The 21384-nt window shown below is 44.1% G+C and overlaps 1 protein-coding gene across 3 annotated transcripts in view; it reads right to left on the bottom strand.

Moving 5' to 3' along the window:
• Positions 1-1113: 1113 nt before the first annotated feature.
• Positions 1114-21384, bottom strand: part of VEPH1 (ventricular zone expressed PH domain containing 1) — a 117997-nt gene continuing 97726 nt past the window's right edge. For 2 of the 3 annotated variants that reach the window (XM_090052184.1, XM_090052186.1), the window contains exons 11-12: positions 16750-16884; positions 1114-2709 (exon numbers count right to left, since the gene is read on the bottom strand). In XM_090052184.1, the coding sequence (XP_089908310.1) occupies positions 2647-2709; positions 16750-16884 (198 nt within the window). In that variant the 3' untranslated portion in view covers positions 1114-2646. Of the gene's footprint in view, positions 2710-16749; positions 16885-21384 lie in introns of those variants that run through there. The other variant, XM_090052187.1, reaches the window with a different exon arrangement.

Raw genomic sequence — 21384 nt, forward strand, 5'->3', positions numbered from 1 at the left:
GGTCTTCTGTGAATAAACCAATGTTGGCTGAACCTAGGCATGAAAGGAAAATCTCAGGGGTTTCTCAGGGGTGTCAAAATCACTACTCAGGTGGCTGAGATGGGTTGGCATTGCTGTTAGAGCTTGGGGGAAAGTTTCAAGACACTGCAATAATTCCTTCCAGTTTCCATCCAGATCGATGTTGCTAATCAGCTGTTCCAGAGATTTTAGGGTTGGAAGAGACCAATTAGATCATTGAGTGTGATCCCCTGCCCTGAGCAGGAAAGAGTGTTGGTGTCAGATGACCCCAGCCAGGAGTTTGTCCAATCTCCTCTTAAGTACCTCCAACGAAGAGGATAGCACCACTTCCCTTGGAAACATATTCCATATTTTGGCAACCCTCACTGTAAAGAATTTTTTCCTGATATCCAGTCTAATTTTGCTCTCCTTCAGTTTATGGCCATTGTTTCTAGGAACCCCAATGGGCGCCCTGGTAAACATTGTATCCCCAATTTCCTGCTGTCCCTCCCCCCTAGTGAGTTTGTAGGCAGCCACAAGATCATCTCTCAGCCTTCTCTTGTGGAGGCTGAAGAGATTCAGGTCCCTCAATCGGTCCTCGCAGGGTTTTTCCTGTAGGACTTTAACGAGACGGGTGGCCCTCCTCTGAATCCTTTCCAGGTTATCTACATCCCTCTTGAAGTATGGCACTTCCTTGAAATAAGCCATATTAGGAGAAGGGACAGAAGCCAAACTTCTCAGGAAAAACATTTCCCTGTTCTTTACTTTGCATCATCTTGGAACAGGAATACTCGATTGTGAAAATAGAACATTCTTTTCTTGAGAGATAAGCCCATTTGGCTAGGGAAGAAAAGGAGTGTACAAATATTAACAAGGTTTAAAAGTGCTGAATATTCTCTTGCAAAACTGCTTAGCACAAAACCCTCAAGGAATCACGTAAGGCTCATAAGTATTCAGACTGTCACTGTTATGTGAAATAACAGCATGAGTCAAGACAGATTTTGCAATGTGTGTACAACAGTTTCGGTTTTTATAATGTAACCTATGTCCTTTGATAAAGAAAGTGACCGGAAGTCTGTAAGGCTATTCATCTGGAAAAACTTTATTTCTGGGAAATTTTAAACAGTGTTTTATAAATAGTTTCTATGGCATGAACATATTGTACTGTGCTACAAAACATTCTTTGGGTACGGTTAGGTATTAGGTAAATTTCATGACTCTTAACATTTACTAATAAAATCCCCCACCCCCAGGGTTAGTTGGCTAACATTGTATTTTCTGTAACCTAGTTGCACTCCCGTCTTCACCCTCATCCCTTTTATGTTAGCTCCTTGCTTGGGCACTCTGTATTTCCCCTATGGCTTTGTCATTTTGGGGGGTATATGACTCTTAACAATTAATTGCCTGAATCTGTCTGGCCAAATTCAGCAATCATTACAATGCAATTCCACTGGGGTCACATTCAGCTTTCAATTTTCCCATACACTCAGGCTGAATTGGAATAACTCACTGATTTAACAGAGTTACTCCAGATCTACTTGGGTGTAGAGAATGGACAAATTAATGTATTCTGGATTTATACCAATATAATCAAGAACATAATGTTCTTTGGGATAGGAATGCCAGCTTACTATGGATGAAATCCTAGCTGGAGTCTGTAAAAACCTCTGCCTGACTTCATTACAGTCAGGATTTTAAACCATGACTTTGTACAGATCCCAGCACTAAGCATATCTGCTTCCAGTAGAATGTGACAGTAATGCAGACATAAAACAATGAAAGTAACACAGATGTGTTGTGGAGCACTTTTCATCAACAGTTCTCAAACTTTTTATAAAACAAGGTAAGCAAAAGGACTATTTTAGTAACCACACATCCCACAATCTTAATTCTTCTCCTAGTAGAAAAGGAACATCATTCACAGTTACTAGTATATTTGCAACTAATAAACAAAAACTCTTGCCGTTTTCTCAGTGACATGAATATGAAGATCTTGCAGAAAACAGAAGCTTGTATAACAGTAAGAACCTATTTCATCAGTAATGATGTAGGTCTGAGCAGGTCGTATATTCACAGCATTTTGATGTTATATGTAGTGCACATGCACAAGCATCCATTGTCAAAAAAAAAAAGCTTTTCAGCAGGCTATTTCTCAAATGATAACTTTAATTATGGTAAGCGTTGTGACTGAAACATGACACAAAGACATAAAAGCAAAAAGGAAGTAAAGACACTTAAGTTTATAATGATAACATAGGGATGTTTATGGGGATCGGCGGTTCTGTGGTGCAGTCATACCCCACCTCGATACACTGAAGTCTATAATAATAGCATCATTTTTTTTTTATTTATTTCAATGTAAAATAATAAAAGGATGCCACCTGCGCTTTCTACCACTTCTTATACTACAATAAAATGACAGCATCATTACTTTCATAATCTTTACAGAAATTTGAATACATTTACTCCTGACAGCCCCACATTCACTATTGAGGATAGCAGTTCACTAATATTTGTGACCAGTGCATCTTCCTTCCTGTGTCAGTGTGCCCAGGTGCGGTGAGGGCTTTGGAAGCAATGGAATCTGCTTCTCCTCTCACTTATAACTGCTCTGCTACACACAATGGCAGGGCAGTTAATTATGCTTCATCATGGCATGCAATTAGAATTAGACCCAGGATAGCTCATGGCTGCAGCATTTGCAGTTAGAACCTGCCAAAAAAGCAATATTTTCAGTTCATGGGAATGATTTTTCATAAATTCGGTTTCAAATTGGACCAAAATAAAAAAATATGAAAATTTTCCGTATACTGCAAATTCAGATAATTTTGTCTTAGAAACACTGACACCTGGTTTTCCTAAATAAAATATGCTTTCACTGTTTCATGGGGGACATCCAGAGCAATAGATCTGGGTGCCACCGGGGGGGGGGGGGGAGGGAGGGCACAAAAATAGCTGTGGCTACAGCAGCAGCTGATCATGCTGCCACTATATGCAACACTTACCTGGGCAGGGAGCTGCCCTGCTCTGCCTTTCAATCAATCTGTTGAAAACACAGAAATTGCCTAGAATCCCAGTGTTTCTAGTTGGGTTAGAGCACTGGTCTGCTGGATGATTCAAAGCTAGGGGTTCTGAAAGCGTGGGCTAGATGGCTGAGGCAAATGACCAAGAAATGCCAAGGCAACTTGCTTTAACTGTGATGAAAGTTCATTGAACCCAAAACTTTTCAGATGGAACATTAGGATCCCAATGGACTCATTCCAGCAAAACTTTGGTCAGACCATTTCTGCCTGGCACTAATATGGTTCATTTTGAGCACAATTCCACAAGACTGAGCAAGACCAGGGATAAAGTGTTTTAAAGGCATGGAAGCAGCAGTGGCTGCGTGACACAGAAATATTTTTCTACACATTACTGCCAACAAATTATTAACCCAAGAAAATGCTTTGTCTTGGATGTTGGTGGAAGAATTGCCTTATTAACTTGCCTCCAAACTAAATAAAGTGAGCAAGCCAGTTGGCAGTTTAGAATATGTGGCTTTGTGGGGGGAAAAAAGGACAAACTGACCTGTCCTCCATCTTTAGAGACCAAAGCAAAGTATCTATCCATCCTGTGAATTAACAGGCAAGACTCACATTTCTATAGACTATATAGTCATCTGTGACTACTACTCACGCAGTAACATAATGATGTGTATTTATGACAGGGGGCAACTCATAGATTCACAGAACTTAGGGTCGGAAGGAACCTCAATAGATCATCTAGTCTGGCCCCCTGCCTAGGCAGGAAAGTGTGCTGGGTTCAGATGGCCACAGCCAGATGCCTATCTAACCGCCTCTTGAAGACCCCCAGGATAGGGGAGAGCACCACCTCCCTTGGGAGCCCATTCCTGACCTTGGCCATCATCCAGTCTAAATCTGCTCTCTGCTAGCTTATGGCCATTATTTCTTGTGACCCCCAGGGGCGCCTTGGTGAGCAGAGCCTCACCAATTCCCTTCTGCGCCCCCATGATGAATTTATAGGCAGCCACAAGGTCGCCTTTCAACCTTCTCGTACGGAGGCTGAAGAGGCCCAGGTGCCTTAGTCTCTCCTCATAGGGCTTAGCCTGCCAGCCCTTAACCATACAAGCAGCCCTTCTCTGGACCCTCTCCAGGTTATCCACAACCCTCTTAAAGTGTGGCGCCCAAAACTGCATGCAATATTCCAACTGCGGTCTGACCAGTGCCCGATAGAGGGGAAGTATCACCTCCTTGGTTCTGTTTCTCATGCATCTGCTGATGCATGATAAAGTGCAGTTAGCTTTGCTGATCAGTTCCTCACACTGATGACTCATGTTCATCTTGGAGTCCACTAGGACTCCGAGATCCCTTTCTGCTTCCATGCTGCCAAGGAGGTCATGTCCTAGGCAGTAGATGTGCTGGACATTTTTCCTCCCTAGGTGTAGCACTTTGCATTTCTCCTTGTTAAACTGCATTCTTTTGTTTTCTGCCCATTTGTCCAACCTGTCCAGGTCTGCCTGTAGTTGTTTCCTGCCCTCTGGTGTGTCCACTTCTCCCCACAGTTTTGTATCATCCGCATACTTGGGCAGAGTACACTTCACTCCCTCGTCCAAGACACTGATGAAGACATTGAAGAGTATCGGTCCAAGGACCGAGCCCTACGGGACCCCACTGCCCACATCCTTCCAGGTCGATACCAACCCGTCCACCATCACTCTCTGGGTACAACCTCCAGCCAATTTGCCACCCACCAGACTGTGTAATCATCCAAGTCACAGCCTCTTAATTTGTTCACCAGTATGGGGTGGGATACCATATCGAAGGCCTTCCTGAAGTCTAAGTTAATGATATCTACCCTCACTCCTGCGTCCAGGTGTTTTGTAACCTGGTCATAAAAAGAGACTAGATTAGTCAGGCATGATCTACCTGCTACGGACCCATGCTGGTTTCCCCTCAGCATAATTTTTCCTGCTGGGATCTCACATATATAAACCTTAATAATCTTTTCAAAGACTTTACCAAGGATGGAGGTGAGACTGGCTGGCCTGTAGTTGCTTGGATCCTCCTTCCTCCTCTTCTTGAAAATTACGTGGCGCATGGGCCCTTTTCCAGTCCTCCAGGACCTGGCCCATGCACCAGAAGTGCTCAGATATTCTTGCCAGTGGCTGTGCAATGACATCAGCCAGTGCCTTCAGTACCCTCAGATGGAGCTCATCTGGGCCTGCTGACTTAAACACATCCAGTCCTTCCAAGTAACTCTTCACCATCTCAGGGTCAACGCTTGGTGGTCTGGCACCCTGCTGTTGTTTCGCTACGATCCTATTGTGAAACTTGTCTTGCCCCCTGTTTAGGAACACTGAGGCAAAGAACTCACTGAGGAGTTCAGCCTTGTCCCCCCCGTCTGTCATCAATTGCTTTTGCCCATTCAGTAGTGGCCCTATACTGCCCTGGGCCTTCATTTACTCCCTATATATTTGAAAAACAATTTTTTGTTATCCTTAAGTTGGGATGCCATCCTCAGGTCCATGGTAGCTTTGACCTTTCTAACTGCCTCCCTACAATTTCGAGCTGAGGAGGCATACTCCTCTTTAGTAATTTCTCCCTGTTTCCACTGCTTATATGCCTCCCTTTTTGCCCTTAGGCTGCTCTGGATTTCTCTGGTTAGCCAAGGAAGCCTCTTGGCCCCTTTCCCCCTTTCCCCACGCATTGGGATTGTCTCCCTCTGTGCCCGAAGGATTGCTTCCTTAAGGCACAGCAACCCTTCCTCTGGGCTCCCATCTCGCCAAATCTCTTACCCTGCAGTGTGTCATTGACTAACACCTGAGCTCACTGAAGTCAGCCTTCCTAAAGTCTAGCACTTCCATCCTACTAGTTTCTTTTCCCACTCTACACCTTATAGTGAATTCTATTATTTGGTGGTCACTGTCCCCCAGGTGACCACTAATCTGTAGATCCCCTACCATGTCATCTCCTGTTGCCAGTACCAGGTCCAGTAATTCCTGGGGCCTAGTCACAGTACTGGCCCGCCCACCTGTCTAGGGCAGTCTGCCCAGTCTTTTCTGCCATGCCTTGTTGTTACGATAATGGTTGTAATAAATGCAGGAGCCCATTTTAAGACCCTGATGCCTAGGGGCTTACACACAACTCTGATCTTCCCGTATCATGTCCCATGCCTTGCAGATGACATCCCTGAGATGCTCTATGCTTTGGCTTTAAGGCGGACCAAACTAAGCCCCTTGCTAGGCCTCACATATTTATCCTCTGCCTCTGCCCCAATGGGCCTCATTCACACCACCTGCACTCACCGTGCCTCTGGAACTCCACTCACTGACACTGGGCCTCTTACTTGCTGCCCCACATTGGGCCACACTCAGCCTCTCCTGCTCCCTCGAGTAGCTTCCACAGGCCATCAGGCTTGTCTTCTCACACTCCTTGGCTGGCCAGTGCACAGTCTCCTGGGCCCTCTTGCAATTCTCATCTTCACAGTGATTAGCCAATTTGCCACAACCTGGGTGGAGATCTGACCTAGACCCCTCTTGGATAACTCATCACTCTCCCACTCACTGATTGATTAGGGTCAATTACTTGCCCAATTGGCCTTGGGCCCACTTGTGGTCTCAGGCATCCAAGGATTTACCTGTGCCTATCTGCCTGCTTCCTGGGACCTCAACACATGCCCCTCTCTCTGGGGCTCAACACACTCACCCTATGGGCACTCTGCCTTTCTCTAGGCTTCTAGCCCCATGCACTCCACCCCTTCACTGGGGTACCTGCTCTGCCCCCTTGCTGAGGTTTATACTACACCTCTACACTGGGGCCTCAGGGTCTTATACCTCTACAGGCTCAGGTGCCTCTCCCTGGGTGTGCCTGGTACCACTACCCTCCAGTCTTAATGACCCACTGGATGGTGGGGGCTGAGTTTATCAGGTTCCCCTACCTGCCTTTCACCAGGGAGGTAACCGACCTGGCATTTATAGTTTATAGTTGCATAGTGTTTGGGTCAGAAGGGATCATCAGGTCCGACGCCCTGCCCAGGCAGGAATGAGCGCAGGGTCATGATACCCCAGCCAAACATCTATCCAGCCTCCTCTTGAAGACCCCCAAGGTAGGAGAGAGCACCACCTTCCTTGGGAATCCATTCCAGAGCCTGGCAGCCCTAACTGTAAAGTAATGTCTCCTGATGTCCGTCCTGAACCTTCTCGCTAACAATTTGTGGCCATTATTCATAGTAACCTCCCGTGGTGCCCAGGGGAACAGAGCCTCACCCAATTCCCGCTGGTCCCCCCGGTGAGCTTGTAAATGGCCACCAAATCCCTTCTCAGCCTTATCTTGTGGAGGCTAAATAGATTCAGGCCCTTTAGCCTCTCTTCATAGGGCCTGACCCGCTGCCCCTTGACCAGTGGCCCTCCTCAGGACCCTCTCAATGCTAGCCACATCCTTCTTGAAGTCCAGTGTCCAGAACTGGACACAGTACTCCAACTGTGGCCTGACCAATGCCTCATAGAGGGAAAGAATCACCTCCCTGGATCTGCTTGTGATGCATCTGTAGATGCATGACGAGATGCGGTTAGCTTTACTGACCTCTTCCTCGCATTGGCAGCTCATGTTCATCCTGGAGTCAACAATGACTCCAAGATCCTTTTCTGCCACTGTTTTGACAAGAAGTGTGTTCCCCAGCCTATAGGTGTGTTGCTGGTTCCTTCTCCCTAGATGCAGTACCCTACATTTGTTTGTGTTGAATTCCATCCTATTCTCATCTGCCCACATCTGTAACATGTCTAGAGCTAGCTGGATTCTGTTCCTCCCCTCCAGTGTGCCCACCTCATCCCTCAACTTAGTGTTGTCACCAAATCTGGACAGCGTGCATTCCACCCCCACATCTAGATCACTGATAAAGATGTTGAACACTACAGGCCCCAGGACCGACCCCTCAGGGACTCCACTGCCCACATCTCTCCAGGTCAAATACAACCTGTCCACCACCACTCTCTGGGTGCGACCATCTAGTCAATTTGCCACCCGTCTGATTGTGTAGGCATCAATACTGCAGTCACCAAGCTTTTGCTTTTTAAGAGAATGTGGTGGGAAACCATGTCAAAGGCCTTCTTGAAGTCCAGGAAGATGACATCCACCCTGACACCCTCATTCAGGGACTTTGTGATCTGATCATAGAAAGAAACCAGGTTAGTCAGGCAGGACCTGCCCTCAATGAACCCATGTTGGTTGCCCCTGAGCATTAACTCCCCTGCTGGGCCCTTGCAGATGTGCTCCTTGATAATTTTCTCAAAGGTTTTCCCAAGGACTGAGGTAAGACTGACTGGCCTATAATTGCTAGGGTCCTCCTTTCTCCCCTTTTTCTAAATGGGGACCACACTGGCCCTTTTCCAATCCTCTGGTACCTGGCCAGTGCCCCATGAGTGCTCATAGAGCCGTGCCAGGGGCCCCGCTATGACTCCAGCCAATTCCCTCAGCACCCTCAGGTGAAGAGCATCTGGACCTACCAATTTAAACATGTCCAGACCCTCCAAAAGTTCCCTAATGAGTTCATCCCTGACACTAGGCATGGTGATGCCTCCCCTGGGTCTGTTCACAATTCTAGTGTGGGAGATGTCCCGGTCCCTGTTCAAGAATATGGAGGCAAAGAATTCATTAAAGAGGTCAGCTTTTACATTTGCCACAATCACCAGATTGCCAAACCTATCCTGTAGGGGACCCACATTACCCGTTGCCTTTTTACTTCCTATGTGTTTGAAAAAGGACTTTTTATTATCCTTAATTCTGGTCACTAGCCCTAGCTCCATCTCTGCCTTGGCCTTCCTAACAGCCTCCCTGTAGTCCCAAGCAATGGAGGTGTAATCCTCCTTGGTGATAGCCCCTTGCTTCCACTGTTTGTACACCTCCTTTTTTGCCCTCAGCCGTCTCTGGATTCCTTTGCTGAGCCATGAGGGCTTCTTAGCACTCCTGCCCCCCCTTGGTGTGCACTGGGACTGACTCTGAGCTCAGAGGATCATCTCCTTGAGGAACAACCACTGTCTTGGACTCCCATCTCATTGAAGCACCGAGACCCCAATGCCTCTCCTACTAATCTTCTTAGCTCATTGAAGCTGGTCCTCCTGAAGTCAAGGACTTTTGCTTTACTGCTTGCTTTCATCATCCTGTGCTGGATAGTAAATTCCAGCAGGCAATGATCACTGTTGCCCAGGTGGTTGAGTACCCACAGACCCCTCACCAGGTCATCGCCTGTGGTAAGGACCAAGTCCAGCATGGGATTTCGTCTGGTGGCACTATGCACATCCTGGGTTAGGTGGCAGTCCTGTATACTGGCTAGGAACCTATGCAAGCAGTCAGACCTGGCTGACTGCTCCTCCCAGCAAACATCTGTGTAGTTTAGGTCACCCATGACAACCACATTCCTTGGCTTTACAGCCTCCATGAGCTAACCTGAGAATTCCAGGTCCAACTTGTCCCCCTGGTGAGGTGGTCTGTAGTAGATGCTCACTATCAAGTCCCTTTCCCCATGACCCTCTTGCATTTTAAACCAGAGCGCCTTAGTTAGCACCTCTTCTGAACCCATCCTGATCATTGAGGATATGTATTGTTCTTTGATGTACAGTGCTACTCACCCCACCCCCCTTTTCCCTGCTCTGCCCTGCCTGTTACCCTCAATGTCCACTTCCCAGTTGTGGGTAGAATCCCACCAGGTTTCCATGAGCCCCACTAAGTCTGGGTTTTTGCTAGCTAGCAGGAGGCTGAGTTCCTCCTGCTTATTCCCCATGCTTCAAGCATTTGTGTAAAGGCATTTGAGGCCTCCTGTAGATGCACATGCCACCACCTTTTTCCTAAGCCTTCCCTGGCCCCCGTCACTTATTTGGGTACTACTTGTGCAGGGGGATTTCTGGAGGATTGTCTTGGCATGGACAGCCCCACTAGACCACCCTTCCCCAGCAGGGTACAGTTTTTGGTCTTTTGCAGGACCAAGCAGGCCTACTTGCCTATGATCTAATTCCCCTGCTGGAGTCTTGGATGTAATCCCTGGGCTGTTCACTCTCCTGAGCCCATCTCTGACATGATCCCCCCTTTCTGGGATACTCCCCTCCAGAGACTGTGTTGCAGCCTCCTTCATCACAGCCAGCCTGCTGAATGACCTCTACCCTGTGTTGGTTGTGATGTCCTCCCCCTTGAGAGGACCTTCAGTCTATGTAGGCTCTGGCCCCACCTCTAGGCCAGTCGGGGTACCAGATGGCTCGTTGCAGCCCTAGCCTGCCCCCTGTGGTGGGCTCAAGAGCCCTTCGGCCATACAGCCCTGGCCCCCTTACGTTGAGGGATCAGAAGGTCAGTGTGGCAGTCGCTGCCCTCCATATGCTAAAGGGGATTCCCCTCTAGGCCCCACCACAGAGCCAGCACCCCAATCTGGGCTGTCTTACAGCCCCCAGGAAGATTGCATGGAGCCTATTTCTACTGGGCTCCCTTGAGCCCCCTGGCTTCACCCTTGCCTGATCTAATCAGGACGTACCTGTCCCCTTTGTAGGCCTACAAGCTATTAGGCCCCCTTGCTAAGCTAGACCTAGCTCTCTCTAGGCCTCAGACTTCTCCCTGGGGCTCAGGACTCCACTGGGCCTGTAGAAACCTCCTGCCATCCCCATAGATTCTCCCTTACCTTCAAGCTGTTCTGTGAGCAGCAGCTCAGCTGGGTGTTGTTGCTCCAGTTGCCAGCAACAGACTGCTAGCTCAGCCCTGATGCCTGAGCTAAAATGAAGGAAGCTCAGTTCTCTTCACCAATCACATTGCGTGGCCTGCAGCCATGTGACCTTCTCATCAAGGCTGGCCTACACCTGCCGGTTGCCCTACTGTCTGCAGTTGCCCTTAATCCATGCAGCGATCTCAGAGTATTTCATATCATCAAGCCATAGCATCCTCTTTACATATGGAGAAGATAAGACACACAGTGGTTCAGTCACTTGTCTGAAGTCCAGGATTGGGAGAACACAGTTCTTGTGGCTTCCTCATTCTATCCTCCAACTAACCAGCAAAACTATTGGAGAGGAAAAATTTTTCCCCACTTAGGTTTATTTTAGCTTTTTAAAGAAAGGAGCATAATAGCAAAAGCCTAAAGGTTTGGACAGCAAACAGTTATTAGGTGAAAAAAGGATTTGATGCCATTAGAGGGAAGTGAAGATCTATCTTCATACACAACAAAATATAAACAGTCCATTACATGCAAAAGAACACACACCCAAATATATCCAGAGCATTGGTGTCTGCTTGACTGTATTCCCACCCACTCTTCCCATAAAGCAAAATCTTATTAAAAACAATTACTCCCTTAATCTCTCTAAAGGTGAGACATGTATTTTGAAGGATTCCACAGAGATGGGCATACCTCCAAACCCAAGAAGCAATGCCAAGTTAACGGACAGCCAGGATGAATAAGGTCTTACCTACCTACTAAGTTTCTGCAAGAATGTTTTTAAATACTTTTGAAATTCATCAACAGAAAGTGAAGTCTGCTTTCCCCAGAGAAGGGAGATTTCCTAACCATCTTAAAAAAACCAGAGGTGTTGAATTTCCCAAGCGGATGTAGAACATCTGGTTGCCTGTGATGGAATGTACGGTATGGTGGAAGAATTGACATGTTTTATTACACCATGATGGACAACTAAAAAGAAAAAAGGAGGTAGTGACACATTTCTCCAGTACAAATTATGATGAAATAAAGCTGTATGTAGTTTTTTTTTAATTCTGTTTCCAGGTTAGCATTTCTTTTCAAGTTCTTTACACATGCCAAAAAAAAAAATAAATCAGTGAGCCAGATGGCTAGCAAATTAACACCTTTCCATTAATTTGCTAATTTATACTGCCAGAGGACCTGGCCTAATAAACTGATCTGCTCCCTGAATATTCAATTGTAGTGCTAGAAAGATTAACTGACTAAGCTCTTTAACCTATTCCTTGGTACATCCAGGTACTAAGGGTTTGGTTATATAAAAGTATATGAGTTTTAAATCACTATAATATGTGTGTGTGTACATGTGTGTGTGTAACAGTTCTAACTCACCATTATATATATATTATTTTTGTTTTGTGTTTGTACAATATTTAGCACAATAAATATGTGGCAAAGACCTTGAGACACTACAGTAATATATGTGTGTGTGTAAGAGTTCTAACTCACTATTAGATATATAATATAATGTGGTCCGTGACCCAAACAGCATAAAATCTAAGTATATGCCAAGAGACAATAGACAGTGTAGATGGTATACAGACAGGCTGTCTGGGAAGGAAGCAATCAGACAACACTGGTGAGCAGAATAGCAGTTATCAAATTATCAAGCTTTCTGTAGGCAAAATATGAAAAGAGAGCTTTAAGTGTGGGAGTGTTGAAGGAGAATATGAGGCAGAGCTTTCCAGATGTTCATGGGGAGTTCCTTCTAAGTGTGATGGGCATCTAGGGAAACATATGAAGAAGCCTATATGACAATTAACGAAGTGGATTATGAAGACTAGCATCCTGGTTAATTAGAGCTGAGAGCTGACAGATGTCTCAAAGACTAGCATCCTGGTTAAAATGAGAGCTGAAAGAATGTCTCAAAGAATTCAATTTAAGTTTTAATAGGAGCAAGTTCAAGTCCTATATTAGTAAACAAACATAACCAGACATAGAACCAGCATATATTGTAAAACTCAAAACTCAATTTTAAAACCTAATAAAGCATTAAATGTGTTTCATCTGCTTGACTATCATCCAGCATCTGAATGAGACTGTGTAACTCAACAGCTTCTAGAGTACCCATTTTTTGGACTGGAAGGGATAAATGTTTTATTTTTACATGCTGATACACAGTTCCATTCAGTGCCGAAGCAATGAAGTTTGGCGCCTGGGGCAAAGTCCATAGCCACATCCCACTCTCACCCCATGAACAGATCTGGGGGCACATGCCCCCCCCCCCGCTTGCCCAGGAGTGCACACAGAGGTAGGAGCTGCCCTTCCCCCATCCCTGTGACCTGCAAATGAGCCGCTCATGGTTCTGTCCAATGCCCTGCCCCAGTTGGGTAACGCCTGTTGATGCCCCTTTGCTTCAGCATCTGGGGCGGTCACCCCACTCGCCCCCACTTGCTACGGCACTGGTTCCATTACTCTGGAAATCAAAGTAGCCCAAATGAAATTTGGACAGATAAAATAGCCCAAAATAGACTACACACTAACATCTAATGGTAGTGATATTATACAAGTGATACACAAGAGACTAATAACGTTTGCAGGATGCTTGACACGTTTTTTGGGTTCAGTATGTATGATGTATTATATTTCAAATTCTGTCCAAGATTTCTTTCCTAATCACTTTCCTCCTCCAAATTCCATTCCCTCAGTCAGCTCTGGTTTCTGACTAGCAGCTGCTGGTATGAAGCCCATCACAATCACTATTAAAAAAGTAAGAAAGCTATAGTGTTTGAAGATGATTTAGGGTAGGATTTTTAAAGAACCTCAGTTAAATAAATGGGACTTATTTGGCTATATAATCTAGGTGCTTTGAAAAATCTGATCCTTATACAATATTGCCTATTACCTAACAGACACTCATGATAATCCCCCCCAGTAGTGTAACATCAGCTCAGTAATGTCATTATACTGTAAAACTAATAAGGCACAAATGCTGACCATATCCATATAACATCCAGCAGTATAGATGTGTCTTTAGTGCATACAGGGAGAAGTTTCTACAGAAGTTTCTGAGGGCATGAAGCCTGCCAAGGTTCTAGGAGATAGGTGCAGGGGCTTCGGGAAACTGCTGAGGCCACAAAGCCTGCCAGCTTTCAAGGAGAGAGGTGCAGGGGCTTCTGGGTTCTGGGGCCCTGCACCTCTGGCTGCTGACAGGCAAAACTCATGACATGGGTGGGTGATGCTGTGTGTGTGTTAAGGTGCACCCTCACTCAACTGACACCAAGGCAGAAAGCAGGGCAGTTCAGCCAATGCTGCCTTTCATGCAATTTTTCCATCCCTCCCCCAGAGCACCGGGATTGGAAGAGACCTCAGGAAAGGATGACAGTCACTGGCCACCTACAGTTAATAATAAGAGCACTCCTTCCGCACTACCCCGTCCCTCTCCTTACTTTAGTTTCTGTTTCCATGCAGGCAAGCCCAGCTTGAGCTTCAAAACTCAACAAATTTTGAAAATTTTGAAACATTTTGACTTGCCTAGTTTCTTTTGAGGCTGTTTTGAAGATCTCTGTTTCATTTCAATTGAGTTTGAAACGAGTCGAAACAGCACCGAAATGAAACTGCTGGCAAAATTTTGCACAGCCCTATTATCTAGCTATAGTAAGCAACACTATCTTTAAGTTTCAGAGGCTGATTCCAACAAAAAAAAAACCCCATTTTCAAACCTGTGGTAATTTTATTAAACCTTTTTTCAGACACATGTTCTAGGCTTAGTCTCTGTTTGAAAAAGACTAGTTCAAGAAGCTTTAACAATTTAGTTCATCCAATATTAGATGTGATATAAAAAGTAGTTCAATAAAAAAAATAGATATTTGTTGCTGTTTTGTTCTCATGCATGAATTCTGATTAATGCCCAAAATCCCAGAAACAATAAAAATCATCCTTTAAACTTACAGAAGTTAAGAATGAAGCACATGAAAATTATCTTTTTCATAAAATCTAAGTCTGTGTATAAGTATGTGAGTTTCCAAATAAGTATCAAGAAGTCTATAATGGCAGCTATTCTGATTTAAATCTTGAAACTATGTAAATAGGAAACAAACCCACAGGTATTATCCACAATTTTCATTCACCTCACATGAAGCTTGTTTGAGAGATTAGCGAAAAAGGCTGGAGATCTTTTAAAGTACACAACAATAGAATGCTTATTCACCCGCTATAAAAATCAGAAATATATTTTTTCAGAAGTACATTTCAACTCCCTATAAGTTGAATTTTTATATATAAAAGATCCCAAGAATTTGAACAAATCATAAACTCCCAGATCAACAAGATACCTATCAAGAACTTTGCTAAGAAATGAAGAAAGACACCTAATAGAAACCAGAACAACACAGCATGAGGGAAGGTGAAACTCAACGCCATTAAAGAAACAGGGTTTTTTCAATGCACACACATCAACAGAGCAAAAGAACAAAAAAAACCCACAAAAAAAGAGAGAGATGCTACCAATAATCCCAAACAAATGTTTCCCTAGTGTGGAAACTAGGGCTGTGCGAAGCTTCGGTCCCTGATTCGATTCAGCAGGGATTCGGCCCAATTCAGTGGCTGAATCTCCGGATTCAAATAGAATCAGAGGACCTTTTAATTTCTCTGAATTGAATCAGAACACTCCAAATCAGTTCGGAGAGATTCAGCAATTCGGACATAGACACAGCTTTAAATGTTTTTTCTACATCCCTCTAGGTAGCAGGCAGCTTGTGAATGCTGCGATGCTGGGGCTCATGGAGTGTCCCACAGAAGTGTTGGCGGCTCCCCCGCCTGCCTGACAGCAGACCTGGAATTGGACCAGAAGCACTTCCGGTCCACTTTCTGCTCCTCTGGGGAGAGTGCAGGCCCCCCGCATTCCCCCAGCTCGGCAACTGGTGCCTCCTAGGTCTGGAGGAGCACCTGGGGTCTCTCCGTTTCTGATCGCCAAGCCAGTAGGGCACGGGGTTGGGGGCACCCTGTGTGCTCCCTGGCAGACCCGGAAGTGGATTGGAAGTACATCTGGTCCACTTCCAGGTTCGCCACTGAGCATGTGGGGGGCCCCCACATTCCTGTGGGATGCTCCATCTGCCACAGCATTGCAGCATTCACGAGCTGCACTGGCACCTCGAGGTATATAGAAAAAGCATTTAAAGCTGTGTCTATGTCCAAATCAGCATTGAATCTTCAGATTCAGAATCAACTAATCAAATCACTGTCCCCAATTCAGGTCAAATCTGAATCCAAATCCAATAGGGCCCGCTTCACACAGCCCTGGTGGACACGCTCTTAAACAGAAAGCTTGAAAGTCAATGAGAATTTGCTAAGGCACAAAAAGGCTCTTTTTAAAATGCAGTCTATTATTCATGTACTACTTCCCTCCCAATTATCAATGACAGATTTTCTTTTCCCCCACATGCAAACATGTATTATCTTTTTGGCAAGATAGCAGTTGTTTTACATGGAAAAATAATATTAAAATTAATGCATTTTAATTTATTTTTTTTGCTTCAGAAAACCAAGAGGAGATGACATCTGGATTTGACTATCCTGCACCAACATAAGCCAATATAAAAAATTTCTTTGATTTCTTTGGAAGCAGATTTGGGCCCAATCAAGAGGGTTCCATTTAGTGCATTTGTTAAAACATTGTGTGTGACAGAAAAAAATAATGAAAGGACATACGAACAAATTATACTGCATTAAAGTGTGGGGGGGAAACATATTCAACATCAGCTGATCTGTAATAATGGTTCTGTATCTCTGCTATTCTGCATTAAGTGGAAGCTTAATTAGGATCATCTTAGCAGCTGTTTCATTCAGGGGTAAAAACTACCCTGGTTGAGCTTCTACTTTCCCAGTTATAGGAGCAGACAAACAGTTACCATGACTCAGGTGATGCATGACAAGTCCTCTTCTCCTCAGCACTTTTTAAATTGGTATAATTTGTTCATTTGTCCACACCCAACATTTTGTTTTTCATTAATTAAATATAGCTAAGATCTGTGGATATCTAATCTCCAGGTAAGTGTAAAGTACTTTTTTCCCTAGAGAGAAAATGCTTACCTTTTGGTGTGGAAATGTAGACTGAATCATTGTATTTTCAAAACTGTGTGTACCTTTCAGCTGTGTTTTTTCCCACAGGGCTTTAAGAACTTGCACAGGGTTACTCTGTACGGACAAAGGCTCTGGAAACAAGCTCTGTGGAAAAAATTAAATGGGTATTTCAAATATTTTTAATTAAGTGATTTAAATATCCTCTTGTTCATATTTCAACATACTACAACTAGGCAAAAACTTTTACCCTCTTATTTAACAACATAGAAACACTGATATATTTTAAACAAAAATTATCTTTGGTTAACACTGATTCATATCTACACAAAGTAGATAAATCAGGGAAACTAAATATATCCTATCTGTTCCATTTGCTGTTATTTATTATACAGTGAAAACATTTCAGAAAAGCAAAAGACTTAATATGACTTAACAGACACTTCATTCATTAAATTTTATATATAATTTAGTAGTAGTAGTACGTATACATGTGCGCATGTATCTAAACATGTATGAATGTGTGAGCATGTATATGCACACACTAGCACTAACTTATGTATAAACTAATTAATACACACATACATCGTGTAACACTAGTATATAATTTTACTAATACTAGGTTATATAGGTTAGTAGTACATGTTTTGCTCCATGCCTTTTTATTGCAAACAATCTAGGAGGTATAATTTGAAAACCACATGCAAGGAGCAAATTAATTTACTTAAGGACAGATTATACAACCCTTACTCATCATGTTGATGAGTGCTTATTCATGTGATTAGTCCCACTGAAGACAATGGGACTACATACAAAGAGAAATGATTATACAGCACATGTTCATAGAAGTTATTTACTTATAACAAGACATTTCATTTTTTAACATTCATAAAACAAGTCTGAAATAGCACCAGGCAAAGCAGGACATGGAGGGAAAGCAGGATTAAGTCCTTTATTTTGTAAATTACACTAAAAAAATTTTTTTAATTTTTTGAAGTTGTCAATATTACCCATTTGTCCTGATGAAAAAAAATAGCATGTGATCATGTAGTCAAATGTGTGTGTGTGCACACGCGCGCCTATACACACACACACACACACACACACACACACACACACACACACGGAGTCTGACATAGCATTTCTATGGGAAACTTTAACTCTGGTTTCTCTTAATTTTTGCTTGACTTTGTGACCTTAAGTATGAGTAAAGATCCAGCCTTTCAAAAAAGAATTTGTATATGAAGTTTCCCAGGTTTTGTAATAAAAGCTACTTGGAAAAAAAACAAACCAAACCAAAACGTATTTAATTGTGTGGCATCATACTGCCACACACATTGTTCATCAGCAGGGCTTGAACTTTTAGATGCTCCATATAGACCTCTGCTATTTGGACCAATAGAGTAACTGATAGCAGTATTAGGTTCTCATCCTCTATGTGGAACACCTTAGGGCGGATCTAGAATTTTCGAAAGGGGCGTGCACATGGTGCATCATCACATGTACAATGTTACACATATTTTTTTCCACTAGAAATTTTACTAAAAATACACTAGAAGCTTTACTAATATGCTAGGGGGCTAGGGCTTCGATACTCAGTTTAAGATAGAAGCAAAAACAAATATAACTTCATTGGAATGAGTTAAAAACAGTTTGCAGAGCTGTGAAACAGGAGCTTCATTACCAGGAGCAGCTAACAGACAGTACGGCTGTGTGAAATTTCACCCAGTGTTTCATTTCGAAGTTGTTTCAGTGCATTTTGAGGTTGAAACGTGAAATCGAAATGAAACAGAAGTCTTTGAAATGAAACGAAACAAGGGAACTCGACATGTTTAGAAAGTTTCAAAACGTTTTGAATTTCAAAGCCAGGCTTGCTCCTGTCATCCAGTAGGCAGGTCAGGAGCTCACCCACACCCCCAGGAGGGATGCAGGGGCTGTGCCAGAGTCCTCCTGGGGTGCAGGCCCCCAATCTGCCTCTCAGATAACAGACTGTCGCTGGGTGCAACCCACACCCAGCACCCCAGGCAGCAGCACCCAGCTCCTGTCTCCCAGCAGGCAGAGTGGGGGCATGCACCCCCAGGAGAACTCTGGCACAGCCCCTGCAGGCCTTCCAGGGGTGCCAGTGGGTCCCTGATCTGCCTGTAGGCTGACACGAGCCAGGTGTTGCCGCCTGGAGCCAGTGGGGCCGGGGCTGATCAACTCATGCAGAGATTCGCCGCCCCTATCCCAGGGCAGGGGAGGATCCCCACATGACCTGATCTGCCTGGAGCCTGAACCCACCTTGAGCTGGCTCCTGTATGGGGCCAGGGCAGATTAGCTGATGTGGGGCGTGCAGGCGAGCCCCCGATCTGCCTGCCTGCTGCAATTTATGTTTCCCCATAATAACTTATGGGCAAAAACATCAAAACAGTGTCAAAACAGCAAAACACTTTTGATGAAACAAAATGGAACAGTGTTTTTGAATCGTCGAAATGGAAGTAGAATCAGAATGGTGCTGTTTCGCACAGCCCTAGACAGAGGAATTACAGAATGATTGATGAAACATAAAGACCATTAAAAGGAAAAGAAGATGGTTAACACCTGTGGAATGAAGCCATTAGAAGGGATCAGGTAGCTTATAATGACTAGAAATACAGGTACTCCTCACTTAATGTCATCCAGGTTAACATAGTTTCATTATTACATTGCTGATATGTTAGAGAACATACTCTTTCAAAGTCGTGCAATGTTTGGTTATAACGTTGTTTTGGCTGCTGCTTGCTAGTAGGTAACTAATGTGATGTAATTGGATTTGCTTAACATTGTTTCACTTAAAGTTGCATTTTTTAAGAACGTAACTACAACATTAAGCGAGGGGTAGCTGTACCGCTGTCATTCCCAGAAGCTGATTTTAAAGAGGGGTGTAAGTGCACCAGTGCACCCCCTCTCACCCCCAGATCCATCCCAGCACTAGGGACAAACACTAGAGTGAAATGAGACATTCACTTTTCCCTTGCTTTCACAGGTATTTGATTTCATCAGAGTAACAGTGAAACTTAGGAATGCTGGTTCATCCAGACTTGAGAAGTTTAAAAAAGGTGTGGTCATCTCCATGCCCAGCAAGTCTTAGTCTCCTCTAGATGTCCTATCCTCCCTGTCTTTTTGCACAGCTAGTCCCAGTTCATCCCTTTCTGGCTCCTCACCCTATCTGTTTTCCCCAACCACCCTCTGGTCAATTTACACCTGCTTCTATTTCCCCCTCTCTGTGCTCCCTGTCCAATCACAGAGCCTCTTTTCTGTCCCCAGTATCCCTGTCCAAGTCTTATTGTTCAGCCAGTTCCAGATTTCACTTCCTATCTTGGCTCCCTGTTAGACTTGCTTCCTCTTTCCCTCTATTAGACTGATATTCTTGCCCTGCCAGTCTCAGTGTCTCCACTGGCTCTTCATTCAAACTTAGTTTTCTCCTCACCCACAGACTTTTAATCTTACCAACATTTCCTGCCCCATCTCTTTATTCTGTGTCTTCACTCAGCCATTTCCATTGCCCCCTTTTCTCCTTTTCCCCACCACACTCCTTATGACTCCTAGTTCTTGCCTACATGTCTTTGGTTCTTAGTTCCTGCCTCCTTCTTCCAATTCACAGTTCAATTTCCTTCCCGTCATATTAGCCCCCAGTTCCAGTCTCCCCTTCCCTCATCCCAATATAATCCATCTCCACACCATCTTGACCATGTTGCATTCAGGTCACATAGGTTCCTCCTCTTCCGTTGCCCAGGCCTGGCATTGTGGGGGTCACTGAGAAAAGCTTCCTGCTTCCAGTTCTTATGTCTGGCTGTACTCCATCCCTCAGCAACCCAGAACTGCAACTTCAAAGAAAGTCCTGCTTGGGCCATTGCTGAAGCCTACCCAGGGGAAATGGTATCTTCAGGGAATGTCACTGTGAATATTGAACAAGGCTCTGCTGAGCATGTCCCAACTATGATTTTTATAGGTTTATAACTTAGCCATATGTGTTGGCTTTTAACAGGACTAGTAAAAAACACATTCTCCCTTGATGCAACCATGATCTTCCTGACAAATCGCTAGTCATACTTGAAAACTAGAACTCACTTTGATCCTCTTCAAAAATTGATTTGAATGTGGTCTTCTTCCATGGATCTCTAGAGTATTTAACACCCTTGCAGCAGCAAGACACTGACCAACCTTGTCCCCCTGCTGGTAGGTTATACTACTATGCTTTGCAGTTGTATGATAGAGTTGATTGTGTAGTTTTAGTAACAAAACTAGACAAGGCTTTGTATAGGATGGGTTGGATAGCGTGGTCCTGCCTCACACAGATGACCTCCAGAGTTTCCTTCCAGCCCTACTTTTCTACGATTTTATGATTAAGGTCTTACATTTTGAGAAAATGCCCATAGGTAATATATTATTCTAACTTCATTTCCTAATAATTATTTACTTTGAAGAAAATTCTCCTCTCAGCCTTACATAATAGATGGTAATGCAAATATTGTGCTCTCCTGAAAGCACAAAATCCCAGAGTTGAAAATAACAATAAATAAATAGAATACTCCGCATTTTCACAACTTTCACCCATGGATTTCAAAATATGTTAAAACCTTAGGACTGTATTCATTAAAACTTTACAGTAAATTATAATGCAGAAGG

This window comes from Crocodylus siamensis, chromosome 6, assembly GCF_052110815.1.
Source record: "Crocodylus siamensis isolate JL-2025a chromosome 6, ASM5211081v1, whole genome shotgun sequence".
NCBI lineage: Eukaryota > Metazoa > Chordata > Crocodylia > Crocodylidae > Crocodylus > Crocodylus siamensis.